Raw genomic sequence first — 14,392 nt, forward strand, 5'->3', positions numbered from 1 at the left:
TGCCTGAGTCCTTAACCCCGGGGCTGCCTACCTGGGAAGCAGGAAAGCTGCTTGTTTGGGTTTGCGATTTTTAATTATTATTTTATTTTTTAAATATTTTTTGTAAATTAGAATAACACCAATTAAAATACCAATTTCAAAATCAATTACCAATGTATACAGTCTAAAAAATAAATAATATAAAAATATATAAAATAATGTAAAATAATATGTAATTAAAATATGTAGTATTTGAAAGATTTCAGCAATTATGTTTTATAATATAAAAGTTTAAATGTTTCAAATATTACATCATCATTTCATGACATGACAACTTATGACATGATATAGTCAAAATATTTTGACTCATTCTATAATATTATTAAAGAGTAATTATCAGTGGTTCACTGTCAAACTGGAATCTCACAGGAGTTTGTCCTGGGTCTGGTACTATTCAATATTTTAATAAATGACTTGGATAAATGAGTGGAAAGTATGCTTTAAAATTTCTGAATGACACCAAGCTGAGAGGGATTGCAAGGACAGGATTAGAATTCAAAAGAACCTTGATAAATTGGAGAATTGGTTTGAAATCAACAAGATGAAATTCAGTAAAGACAAGTGCAAAGTACTACATTTAGGAAGGAAAAATCAAGTGCACAAATACAAACTGCGGGTAATAATTGGCTAGCCTTCAATGCCTGCTGCAGATGATGCAACCCTGAGTGAACCAGGACCAGGACCATCTTCAATGCTGAAAGAGCACTGGTATAGACCACTGTACCAAGAGCACCATATACTTCAGCACCACTCTTAGAAGAGGTCTATTTCTCCTCACTTCTTCCCATCTTAGAGCATCTTCTGAGGTCAGTCACCAGCACCATGGAAAGACCCTATCAGCTTTCCCTCAGTATCCATTGTCTCATCAGCAATGGCACTGGACTGGCCAGTACCAAACAAGTGATACATATTCCTATGGTATAACACCCTGGCTCTGTTCGGATACTGGGGTCCACTGTTTCATGAATCAAGAAGCCAGTGTCCACTGCACTCATGAAAGAAAAAGTGGTAATTCTCCCCATCTGTGTTTTTGGACAGACCACCTACACCAGAGTACCAGGAAGAACCAGAGGTAGAGCCACAACATTTCCTTGTATCATCACCAGAGGACCCTCATGTTCCTCACCTGATGAAGTAGTATCTTTGGAACCAGTACTAGTACCAAATGATTAAGTCATTCTAGGAGCTCCTTGTGAGGATTGCCAAAATTCTGGCAATAGAGACTTTGGTCACATTGGAGAAATCTCCCAAGTGTTTGACACCTTGCAAGCTTCTGTTCCAGGAAGCTTCACCCTCCCCATAAATGAGGGACTGCTTGAACTGGCTAAGGCCGTGTCACAGATGTCAGCCACAATAACACTGTGACCCTAAGAGCATCTCAAGGCCAAAGGGCAAGGGGCTCCCTGGGATGTAGTAATGAGTTTCAGATGGCTTGATCAGTGTACCCCAACACATTGGTATCATGATCTGTATCTAAAAGGTATTATGCAATATATCATTGGAAAACTAATGACACACTAGCGATTAATATTACTGTGGAACGTGTGTATTAATATATGTTGAGTTATCTACATTCTCTGATATTATGTTTTAAAGTCTGTATTTGAACGAAGTAGAGAACAAGTCTGCCCAAGTCTTCAGGACAAATGAAGCAGAGCTTAGCAGTGACAATGAGATTGCAATTTACATATGCGGTAAACAAAATTATCAAAGCTCACAAGATAGTTGGGGAGGTAGCTTGTCCAGATCACAAAGGACTATGTATTTGCTTGTCTGACCAGCTTGGTCCTCTTTACATGTAAAGTAAACAAAGCCATCGTGAGAGCAAATGGGGAAAAATAACCTCTTAATAGTCTTGCTAGGTGATGGAGACAGCACTGCCAAGAAGCCTGCCTGCCTATTGAAGCAGTGTCAATGAACTTTGAGAGAGATGGTTTTCAAAGGTTTACCAGACTATAAAGGGATGGGCAGAGAACCCCTAAGTTATTCATCACTTGAGGTACTACAAGTTGAAGGCAACCAAGGGGGCTGAAGTCTCTGGAAATTGATTTAAGGTGAGAAACCTGCTTAGGCTAAGATTGTAACTGGCTAAAATTAAGTTTTAGTCTTAGAATACCATTTTTTGTTTGTAACCCTTTCTAATGTTTATTCCTTCTACTTGGTATCACTTAACCTATTAATATTGTTTAATAAATGTGTTTTACTTTTTACTATAAACCAATCCAGTGCTTTGATTAAAAGAGTGTTTAACTCCAATAAAGTGGTAAAATGCAGATGTACTATTTGTTTAAAGGGAGTGGCAAACTTACTTCTCTCTGTGTACTAGGAGAGGCCTGGGCACTTCAGGGCAGACAATTTGGGAGAAATTTGGGACTGGGAGAGGACTGGGCCCTACATAAGGTAATTGGGTGATCGAAGCTAGAGTGGGGCTTTTGGAGTTGTAGGCAGGCAGTTGGGATCAGAGTGCTGAACTGTAGCTGCAAAGCACACAGACACTCAAGGGACTGCATGCTTGTCTGTTGGCTGTTAGTGTCTGGGATGTGAGCCACAGCAGCAACGCATTTACAGCACCCATAGTTACAGGGCAGATTGTGACACAACCCCTTACTGGTCTGGATTGCACAGATGCCGGCCGCAATAACATCCACTGCAAAACAGGTAGGAAAGCAGTACTGGGTGCCTCCAATGGGGATTCAGTACTTCTGTATTCACCCCAACTCCAAGATATTGAGTCATGTTAGCAATACAAGAAAAATCCAAGCTGAGTCAGAGTTCCCCTAAGGACAAGAATCCCAAAAGGCTTGACCTATTTTGCAGAACATTGTTGTCAGGAATAAGGCCCTGTAGATGTGCCTGCTTAGTCTCCTGACTACTTAACAAGAACACTAGGCTGCGTAACAGACTGCCATGCCTGATTGGATGAGAAAGCTAGTGGGCTAGTTCTTAAGCCTAGTAGCAGCAGTAGGTTGCTGACTCCAGTTCTGACCTTTGGTTCTGATTCCTCATCCTGACTCCTGCTTTGACCACTAGGTCTGACTGCTTATGACCCAGTTTCCTGACAATTGTACTCTTCCTTCCTGCAAGTGCGTGTGGCTAATTGCCAGGCCTTACTGGCCAAGTATGACTTACTAATTTGGGACAGGATGACCCCTTCCTCTTAAAGCCCCTGTATGACAACATGAAGTTGCTCAAAGACAAAATAAAGAAGGCCAGCTGGTGGCCAAGACAGCCGTAGAGAGCATCATGAGTCCAGGTACTGGGTATCCTGAGAGAAGTACAAACCACACATTTGAGCACTTGCCTTTTGAGGGTGCAGAACTATTTAGCAAGTGTTCAGACAGTGTTCTCTGCTTGTTAAATGACTCAAAAGCCCCCCTGTGCTCTCTGTGGATTTACAGCTCAGCCTCATATTGCAAACTGTATCATCCTCAACCCCGGTTAAGATAACAGACACCATCCTACCATCCCAGGCAACCTGAGTACTACGCCAAGAAAAGAGTGAGGTATATCAAAGGGTACCAATCTTCTTCCAGCTTAGCAATGTAACCCCCTCCTACAACACATCAGCACATTTGACTAGAATATGTGGAGCTACATCAGATCCTGTTCAGAAGCCACCTCACCTCACTGGGTGTGGTCTGTCGTGACATCAGACAGATGTGTTCTAGAGATCATCGCTTGTGGTTACCCACATCCAGTTACTCACCTTATTTGTCTCTCTTCAGAGACGCTTCTCAGGAGAGCCTGTTACAAATAGAAGTGTCCTCATTGCTTTACCTAGCAGCCATAGATAAGGTTCCACCAGTTTTCAGGAGGAAAGGCTTCTTCTTCAAGCATATCCTCATTCTGAGGAAGAAAGCAGGTCTTTGTCTTGTCCTAGACCTGAGAAGACTCAACAAATACATATTCCATCTCAGGTTCAGAATGGTAATGCTTGCCTCCATCATTCTCTCTCCAAGCTCTCGACTTTGAGGATGTGTACTTCCATACTTCCATGGCAAGCCATCGAGCCCTCAGAAATTACAGTGAACCCAACCATTCTCAATGCAGCATACTGCACTTTTGACTTTCCCTAGCATTGTGAGATAATTCAGAAATTCCTTCTAGTAGTGGGAGCACATTTAAGGAGACAGCCTTTCAATATGTCCTTTTCCTATTCTCCCAACTAGGACTTCCTGAGAACTACAAGAAAGCATCCCTCCTACCATCACAGATGATAGAGTTTATTGGAGCTATGATTGACACCTGATTGACAAGAGCATACCTCCCAGAGGACAGATTCCATTCTCTCCAGTTGATGGCTAATTGCCTGAAGTCAAATCCAATTACTATATGCATAAATGTCTAGGACTCTTAGGCCACATACTTGTGTGTATGATGTTGCTTGCCAGATTTCAGCTATGTCTGAGGTTCACATATTACCTATTCAGACATCGCATGAACAAAAGAGGCACAACCCTGCTTCAAGTCTTGTGAGAGCTTGCTCAACAATAGTAGGGTGAGGAAATACAAATAAGTAAGAGGCAAGAAACCACTACTGAATATGCATTAGACATAGTGGCATCAGTGTAACATATTATAAAAGTTGTATTCCAGCCTGTGGGCTTCGGGAGAGAGAGAGATGGCCCTTGAGAGTTGCCAGAATGATGGCCACTGGTGATGAGGAGGTAGATGATGGTGATGAGGAAGAGAATTGCTAAAATTTCAGGTTGTTCTGCAAGGGATGGTGTGAGTATGGATGTTCAGATGTACTTTCTGTATTATCTTTACCTTACTGAATTGGAGTGTTTGTAGCTTTGTTAAATGTATTGATAAATTAGTGTAAATATAGAAGAGTTCCTGTAGTGTGTGTTTTGCAACCATGCACATTAGGGTTCCCAACTATATAGTAATTTTAATAATACTGGGCCTGATCTTGGAACAAGAACCTAACAACCCTCAAAGTGATAACTGGGAATTATTAAGCAATTAATGTAATTAATACATAATTTATAGATTAGGCTACAGTAATAATGTTTTTTTTATTTCTAGTAGAAATTATTAAAAGTACATTTGAATAAATACTATTAAACTAGAAATATCAAGCATACTAAAAAGGGACATGACCTTTTGTTTGTAGAAAATTGTAGTGATGTGTGAGGTTTAGGTACTAAATTTATTTTTTATCAAGTACATTGGAAACAACAATTATAATAGACCCCAGAGATCAGTAGCATTATGATATAAAAGTTGATCTTAGAAATTTGTGGCAATTGTCATTAGGAGAAGGGAAATGAATGGATAAAGCAAAGGTGAATCCTTTTTATATAGACAATCTACAGTACATTGTAACAACGTATTTATGAGTTGTTTTTCTGCACTGCCCAGTAGTGCTTTGAACCTTGGATCAAACTGGATTATTCTTCTCCTTTGTTTGTCTTTACTCCTTAGAATATTAACTAGTAAAAATAAAGAAAATCCTGTTATGTTGAATCCTAATACTAATAATCAAAATATACTCCCCTTTGAAAGATGGAAGTAAGTGCTGAAATTAGTTTACTGTTGTCAATTTCAAGCTGTGTAACAGCTGGTCCTACTATTATTAACCAGCAGTGTTGATTGAGTTCTTTCCCAGTGGGTAGTTAAAGATACAGAAGCACGTTGCTAAACATTGGCCTGCTTCTTGGTATCTAGAAATCTGATTTTAATTTATCAATTGTTTTACCTTCTGATTTGAAACTAAGACAATGTTACTTCCCTAATTTAGTTCACATGGGTTTGAATATAATAAATAAGAGTTCATGATTTTAAAATGAATGTCTGTGTTAAATTGCATGGTGTGAGAATATAAAGTTACATGTTGTAGATGTGAAATGTATCTGTCACAGACTGAAAATAAATTAATACATTTTTATACAGAAGTGGCGGCTGACCAAAAATATTGTCCTATTTTAAATTTCCAGAGGATATCCAGAGTTATATAGCTTGCTATTCTATTTTAAATTTTCAGTATTTAATTGAATTTGCAAATTATTTTAAAAAATCAGTGAGTATTAGCATTACCTATTTAAGGTTTGCCATATTAATATAATCTTAAAGGATGATATTAAATTCCCTCTTGTACTTGTTATATATAATGCATTTTTCTTGTTTTTTATGGGAATCATTCAGCTGTTTCTGAATAATACAACTAGCCCATACCTTAGCACACAATAACTACTTCTGAGAGACTCTAGGACAAACTTCCTGTAAGCCCCCTTGAGCCCAACTCAGTCATTTTCTCTTCTTGAACTGTTAGCTAGTGCTTGGATCACACTGTACAACTAATCTACCTGCAGATTACAATAACCCAAAGGGAAATCTTTCACCTCCATGTAGAGAAAAGCCTTCCAGCCTCTTAGCCTAGGAAGATGGAAATAAGAAAACACATAGCAATAATTTTTTTCAAGTAATTTACAATCCTATACTGACCAGCATTAAAATGTATAGATAATTAGATATATTTACTTAAACTTTCACGTGTAATATGTCATTCTAAAGCCAAGAAAGTTCTCTACTCTGAAATGTTCTATTGTTATGAAGTATAATGACATATACAGGCCCAAAAATGTATTTATTTTTTCATGATATATCATATGCTTATCAAGAGAAACTGGTTTGATACATGGTAATGCTGATGAGAACTCATAATTCAAGAAGATTAATTAGGTCTTAATATAATTTTTTGATGTTAGTGAATAGCAGAAGGGAGGAGATCTGAGTGACAGGTATGAAAATTGGAACAAAATGCTATAATACTGGTTGCACTCTATAATCACAGCCTACCATCATAAAATTAATCAGTTTTGTTCATAGCACAAGGTGGATATGCAAAGGGGAAATACCACCATTAGCGGAGAAAACTTACAGATGCGCAATGTCTGAAACATAGTTGAAAAAGATTTGATGGTCCTGATTTAACTCTTTATGCTGCTGTTCAATTTTAGAATGTTATTAAGCAGATCTGAACAGAAAGAATCTGGATTTCAATAAAAGCATATTTTTTTTTCTTTAGAGAAATATTTTTTACTGATTACAACAACAGAGATGAGATCTTCTTTACAAAATTTCTTTTGGTTTATCTCTTTAGAAGCACTGGCTGAATTAGTGCTATTTAAAATTAATTAACTCTTAATTAAAAGTCTGCTTTTTATGATCATCTCTTATTGCAATGTGTTGCAAAAGGAAATGTTAGTGTAATTGTGTGAAAATATATTATATGTACTCCTCAATAAGGATGACTTTGTTGTCTGACAGAGCTTTTCAGAAATCTTACAAATTGCAACAAAGGTCTTGTGTGTTTGAATGGAATTATTTTCTGTTTCTTGGGTTGTAGTCATTCTTCATAGGCATATAGGTAAGGTATATGAAATCCACAAATGTTTTTTGTTTATTATGATGAAAAAAAGTGAAGTAAATGGTATTTGAATGTAACCAGTTATTCAGTTTTAGTGTAACAATTTTGAAAGAAGGATATTTCACACCCCATATGTTTTTAAAACAAAACCATGTTGAAATCCAGAATGGTGATTGCAGCTATTTGTCAAAGAAAAGAGAAACTGAATCAAATCAAGACTGGATGCCTTTCTGGAAGATACACTTAAATTAGACACAAGTTACTGGACTCCATGCAGGAGTAACTGCGTGAAAGTCGACTGCTTGTGTTACACAAGAAGTCAGACTAGATGGTCTAATGGTCCCTTCAGGCCTTAAAATCCATGCAATGTATAGATTCACAGGTTTCGAGGCCAGAAAGACCATTGTGATTGTTTAATCTGACCTCCTTCATAACACAGGCTGTAGGATTTCCCTGTATTTATTCTTGCTTTGAGTACAATCACTGTGCATTAATTATAGCATGTCTTTTAGGAAAATATCTAGTCTTGATTTAAAAATTATCTGTAATGGAGATTCATCCACAATCCTTGATACGTAGTTCCAGTGGTTAATTGCCTTCCCTCTTAAACATTTGCTTTTGATTTCTAGTCTAAATTTGTCTATCTTTAACTTCCAACCATTGGATCTTTTTATATCTTTGTCTGCTAGATTGCAAGTCCTCTATTATCATATTTCTGTTCCCAGTGTAGGTGCTTATAGACTCTAATAGAGTCATTCCCATAACCCTCTCTTTGGTAAGCTAAGTAATTTGAGCTCCTTGACTCTATCACTATAAGGCATGTTTACCTATCTCTTAATCATGCTCATGACTCTTTTCTGAATCCTCACCAATTTATCAACATGCTTCTTCTTCGAGTAGTGTCCTTGTGGATGCTCCACTTCAGGCGTTGGTGCATTCCTGCGCAGCAGATCGGAGATTTTTGGTAGCAGTGCTTAACGCAGTAGTTGTCTCATGGTGCAGTTGGCACTTCATGTAGCGCATGCACAACCAGACCCATTCAATTCCTTCCCAACCGTCCTCAGCTGCAGATGGAGCTCAGTGGCCGTGCTGCCTCTTCTTTTTTTCTATAGAAATAATTTGATGAGTTTTAGCTTAGAATGTCTCATTTACTTAGTTAGTTAGACACCATTTCTTCCACCCCACAAAATTTTTAATTGTTATCTCCCACGCTTCCCCTTTGGGAAACTTTTAACAGCCACGATGCCTGGCTCACCCAGGTTTAAATGCTGTGACTCTTGCCATGAGATGATGACAGTCTCCAATGGCCACTCGTCATGTGTCTGTTGTTTGTGGGAGACACATATCCCTCAGAAATGTGCCCACTGTAGTAACCTGAAAGGCAGGGCACTGAAGGGACTTTTCCATTAAAATCATCTTGAGGTGGAGATCTGTGACAGAGATCTCCACCTCAAGATGATTTTAATGGAAAAGTCCCTTCAGTCTATTCCTCAGGGACCAAAATCAACATCAGCAGATGGTTCCCTGAGCAAAATCTCTGCTAATGGAAGTGCTCCGTCTTCCAAAACTTCCAGGAAATCTCTGCAAATGGAAGCGATTCTCACTATTGTGCCAACAAAAACAGTTAACTGTAGTCATGTCACTTCTACCAGTCATACTGGACTACATACTGGAACTCAAAGAATTGGGTTTATCCATAAGCTCTATCAAAGTACACCCAGTACACCTAGTCTTTTTTTCTTTTTGCCCAACTATCTAGTCACCAGAAGGAAATCTTTCACCTCAGCCACTGTACAAATTCACATGTTTGGAAGGCATTTAAGAGATGGCATACTGAGTGCAATATTAATGTCTTTTCTTGTTTCCTCCGGTATGTATTGGTTAGATGCAACAAACAGACTCAGTGTACTTCACATTCATTTCCTAGTGATTTTAGCTATTGGTAGTTTTCTTGCAGTATAAGGGAAAATGACTCACACCCTATACCAGTGTATTTGTTAGACACCCTTCTATGATTCTGTTAACCCTCAGTTGGATTTGACTTTGGTTTGGACAGTAATAACAGTTCATCTTTTTTGAAACTCTAGAAGCAATTTCCTTTAAGCTGCTATCCCTCAAGGTAGTGTTTTGTAGTGACTTCCACTAGGAGATGGGGATGCTTGAGTTTATCCCTAATGTGAACACTAGATTTCATATCAACATATCTATGGTTTGCCTTAACCTTGAGTGTTTTCAGAAAAGAAGACTGCACTTTCTCTAGGGTTAAACATTCTCTTTATCTTGTATTGCCAACATTTTATTAACATGAAGCATGATTTGTTGGCTTTAAGGCTCCAGTCAAGAAATGGTATTTTAATGTAATGAGTCCCTTTAAAGAGAAAAGTGCTTCTGAGACAACTCTTACTTGATGGATCAAGGATTGCGTCTTGCTGACCTGTGAACAGGCTAATGATGTAAGATGGATATATCATTATTCATTGGTCTTTCATCTGTCATACCATTATAGCAATAAGTGAACAGAGAAGACAATCTCTAGTTTTCTCCTTCTGCTTTCTCTCTGTGTATTACTTGAAAACCTAGGCCAAGATTTACCAAAGTGACTGGTGATTTTGTGTGCCCTACTTTTGGGGTGGCAGGTTTGAGATGCCTTTAAAGGGGCTTGAATGTAAGGGAGAAGGCTGCTTAATGCTTTCTATAAATCAAGCACCTTTAAGGCATCTCAAGTTGGGGATGTAAGACTTGAAAGGTATCCAAAATATAGCCAATTTTGAAAATCTTGGTTAGTCTTTAAGCCCATGCAGGAACCTAAAGTAACATTAATAAAATCACGTAAAAAGTATTTTGCTCTCTCTTTTGACTCTGAGGCAGGTTTCTGATTAGATGACAAAGATTTTTTTTCTATCAGAAAGGATATTTTAAATGGAAAAAAATAATTATGCATGAAAGATAAAAAGCGAAGCCTTGATCTAAGTTTTAAATAGTATTTTTAGCAGTACTTTTTCACAAATATACAACCATTAAGTACAGTTGATTCTGATGCAGCAGTTAAGTTTGTGCTGAGAGTGACTACCTTTCCAGCTATTGCAGTAACAGTTATGATGTACAATGCGGTTAGCTGTGATGAATTCATAGTTATTATGCATATTTGTACTAATGGGTATGCAAACACTTCAGTATGATGTATTGCTTTCTCAGTGCTTGTTCCCACAGATTGCAGTTCAAGGAGCTCTTGCTTTTTAGTTAATGAGACTAGTTTACTGTGCAAATTATAATATGCATAAAATATGCAAATTCCAAGTACGTTATTGTGACATATACTTTAGGGACAATAGTATATATTTGATATTGTTTGCTGGGGTTGAAAAAAGGGAAAAAATCCTTCTAGTCATACAAGTTTGGGTTTTCCCTCCCTACTTGATTTTAACCTGAACGCATCTCCAAATGGGGTCCTGAGGTTTCTCTCCTCCCTTTTTACTGGAATCATTACTTCCCCTGAATCATTCTCCCTCTAGCAGAAAATTACTATAGCTGCACTATTTATTTCAGCTTGTTATCTTTACTTAGTGGGTAGATAAGTAGTGTTTTGACAAATTGCTGATATCCTCTCCGAAGTCCAAGCATCTCACCTTGTCATGTGCCTGAGTTCCATCAGACTGGGAAGTCAGAGTCCTAATCTACTTCTGCATACTGGCATTACATAGTGACTCCTACAAGTCAGACATCCTGCACTCTGTAAACACAGTTTTGATGAGGATTATGTTCAGTAAAGATATTCATTTTAAATTGTTCAGTTTTATTCCCCCCTGGGACCAGATCCTGTGTTCCAATTAGGACTAAATCAAGATTTGCCTCTCTCCTTGTGGGTTGCAGAACTAGCTGCTCCAAGAAGCAGTCATTAATAGTGTCTAGAAATTTCATTTCTGCATCCTGTCCTGACATGACGTACTCAGTCAATATGGGGATAGTTGAAATCTCCGTTATGATTGAATTTTCTATTTTTACAGCTTCTCTAATCTCCCTGAGAATTTCATAATCATGATCACCATCTTCATCCTGGTCAGGTGGTTGGTAGTGTATTCCTACTGCTGTATTCTTATTATTCAAGCATGGAATTTCAAACTGCTGCACAATTTGATTCATTAAAGATTTTTCCTATATTTGACTCTATGCTTTCTTTGACATATAGTGTCACTCCTCCACCAGCATGACCTGCTCTTGTCATTCCTATATATTTTGTACCTTGGTATTACCATGTACCATTGATTATCATCGTTCCACCACATTTCTGTGATGCCTATTATATTAATATCCTCATTTCATACCAGGCACTCAAATTCACCCATCTTAGTATTTAGACGTCTAGCATTTTTATACAAGAACTTATAAAATTTATCAGTAAAGTACCCACCGCAGCAGCGGCGCTGTAGGAGCTGTCAGGAGGAGGTGTCAGCCCCCATCGCAGCCATGAAGCTGGAGGAGCTGTCAGCCCCTGAAGCAGCTGTGGGGCTGGAGAAGCTGTCGGCCCCCAAAGCAGCTGTGGGGCCAGAAGAGCTGTCTGCTCGCGCCACAGCGGCGGGGCTCAAGGCAGGATCCAGGCACTGGGTTCATCGTAGCCGAAGGTTCGTTATTATGAAGGGTGTTATAGCAAGGGTGTTGCTGTATTTAGTTGCCTGCCTTCATGCGGTGTAAATGAATGGGACTCTTTTTTTCATTTTCTTCAGCTCCTACCTATACTTTATCAGCTTCTTTATACCAGCATGAGCATTTTCAGGAAGTAAAAAGATTTGTCTGCCAGCATTGTGAGGTTAGCTCAACTGATAACAAATCAGTGACAATATTATTGCATCACTGCCGTAGCAAGAAAATGTTGGAAGTGGTCAAACACACAAGTTGTTACACCAGTTTTTATTTGAGTATGGAATAAAACATAGCCTTTGCAATGTTTTATGAATTATAGGTTTTTTTATCTATGAAAGAAGAGATATAGAAATGTGATGAATATTATAATTATGCAAGGAAGGTAGGCGTACAATAATACATAAAATTCTGTTTAATTGTAAACCTAGACTATTTTCTTTGACTCGTGGTTTGGTAGAAAGCTACAGATCACAAAAGACAGATATTCCTAAAGCTGGGGATCAGAACTGTGAACCACTTACTTGTTACAGACAGAGCATCACTCTGCAGGAGACTTGGAAAGAGCTTCCCTAATAAGTTAGAGTAATTCAGCAGCTGGGCAAGGATGTAATTTAATCACATTTTTAAAATTCTTTGTGCTGACCATAGTGATCTAATTCCCAGGAGTAAATTCAAAATTGATAAGAAACTTCATGTGAATCCTATCTGAAGCAACTCTCATTTGGGAATATAATACTGTGAGAAAATGGACATGTTTTCTTATGTAAGAGCCCAGAGGGCTTACCTGATTTATGGGAAATACCTGAATTTACAAAATCTGTTTACTTCTGGACATTAGGGTTTGGGGTTCCTCCCACCCCCCTTTATATCAGTGGAGCTGAGACACATGTTACCCATTGTTGGTTTTTGATAAGCAGCTTCAGCTGTTGAGTTTTTATTCTCTTGGCTCAAATGTAAACTTCCATACTTCCAAGGTGTAAAGTAGTGACAGTCTTCATATTTTAAGGGAAAGTATTTTGGTAAGTAACTAATTGCCTTTAAGTTTTAGTAAGTGCTTCTTTGAAAACTATAATGTAGTGTGACTGAAGATGTTTAACCCTGGTTACTATTGTATGTTTCTTTTCGTAGAACATCTTTAAATATTTATTGTGATAAAGGGTTGAGCAAGCATATTTTTCCTTTGCAGTTTTAAAACCTCTTTTCCTTCTTCATATACAGGAAACCTAACAAACTTTGGCATTCCAGTGATACACAGTTTAGTACTGCAACAAGCTAGTTGTAATAGTTACTGCATATATAAAATATTGGAATGTATGTTGTGATAGAATTGGTTTTTAAAACAGAAAAGAATATACAGTACCTCTTTAAAATTTTTAAAAAGAAATTAATGTACATAGTTAACAAAATTCTCCCCCCCCCCCACTTCTGTAGCAGATGGTACGTGAACAATACACCACAACAACACAAGGCACCAGCCTAGAGAGGCCGGAGAACCAATATGTCTACAACATTGGCATTTATGGCTGGAGAAAGCGTTGCCTCTACCTGTTTGTCCTCCTCCTGCTTATCATCCTAGTTGTGAATTTTGCTTTGACAATTTGGATTCTTAAAGTGATGTGGTTTTCTCCAGTAAGTGTCCTCTTTAATTTTCCATTCTCTTTCTAGTCTTTATTAATCATATTCTCCTCCTTTGTTTGCCTTATGACCTCACCTATTTCATATGTATGCCAGTTTCTTCTTATGTAATAACCTTGTCTTTTTCTTACCTCATTAATTAGAATTTCTCATTCTGTTGGAAATACATACACAATAGTCATCTTTTACAACATTCATCCTTCTATAATTTTTAAATCATTTTAAAATGATGTTTATGTTGATGACCTTACATTTGCAGTTATTTCGAACAGTTCTGTCAGAGATTTTATTTGCTCTTGCCTCACAGTGTGTTTTTTCTGCCATTTTCAAAGTGTGATTGCTCTAGTTTCGTTTATACCCCCAGAATTCTTTAGTGTTCAAATGTTGTTCTCACTAGTTCAGCTTCTTTTCCTATCTGCACTCAAACTCTGATTTTTTAATCGTCTATTTCCCCACTGTTTAAGATTTAGAAATTGATTTAGCAAATTAATAAATTAAAGCTCAAAGTATTTGAAACTACTTTATGCTTTAGGTTAAGCAACTACATTGCTCAAGAAGAAATGTAATAACTTTTCACTACAATATGTATATTATTATCATGTAATTTTTAAATAGTAGTTTAAAGTGTAACTTAGGTTAAGTCCGCAAGATGAAACTTGAGTCAGAATACAGTAAAATGCCTCAGTGAATATCAAAGCTAAGTTA

The 14,392-nt window shown here is 37.6% G+C and overlaps 1 protein-coding gene across 1 annotated transcript in view; it reads left to right on the forward strand.

The window, feature by feature from the left end:
* Nucleotides 1-13,486: 13,486 nt before the first annotated feature.
* SGCG (sarcoglycan gamma) overlaps nucleotides 13,487-14,392 on the forward strand; it is a 94,867-nt gene continuing 93,961 nt past the window's right edge. Inside the window, exon 1 of the mRNA XM_077806105.1 lies at nucleotides 13,487-13,681. Coding sequence (XP_077662231.1) covers nucleotides 13,487-13,681 — 195 coding nt within the window. The remainder of the gene's footprint in view (nucleotides 13,682-14,392) is intronic.

Source organism: Eretmochelys imbricata, chromosome 1 (assembly GCF_965152235.1).
Source record: "Eretmochelys imbricata isolate rEreImb1 chromosome 1, rEreImb1.hap1, whole genome shotgun sequence".
Taxonomy (NCBI): Eukaryota; Metazoa; Chordata; order Testudines; family Cheloniidae; genus Eretmochelys; species Eretmochelys imbricata.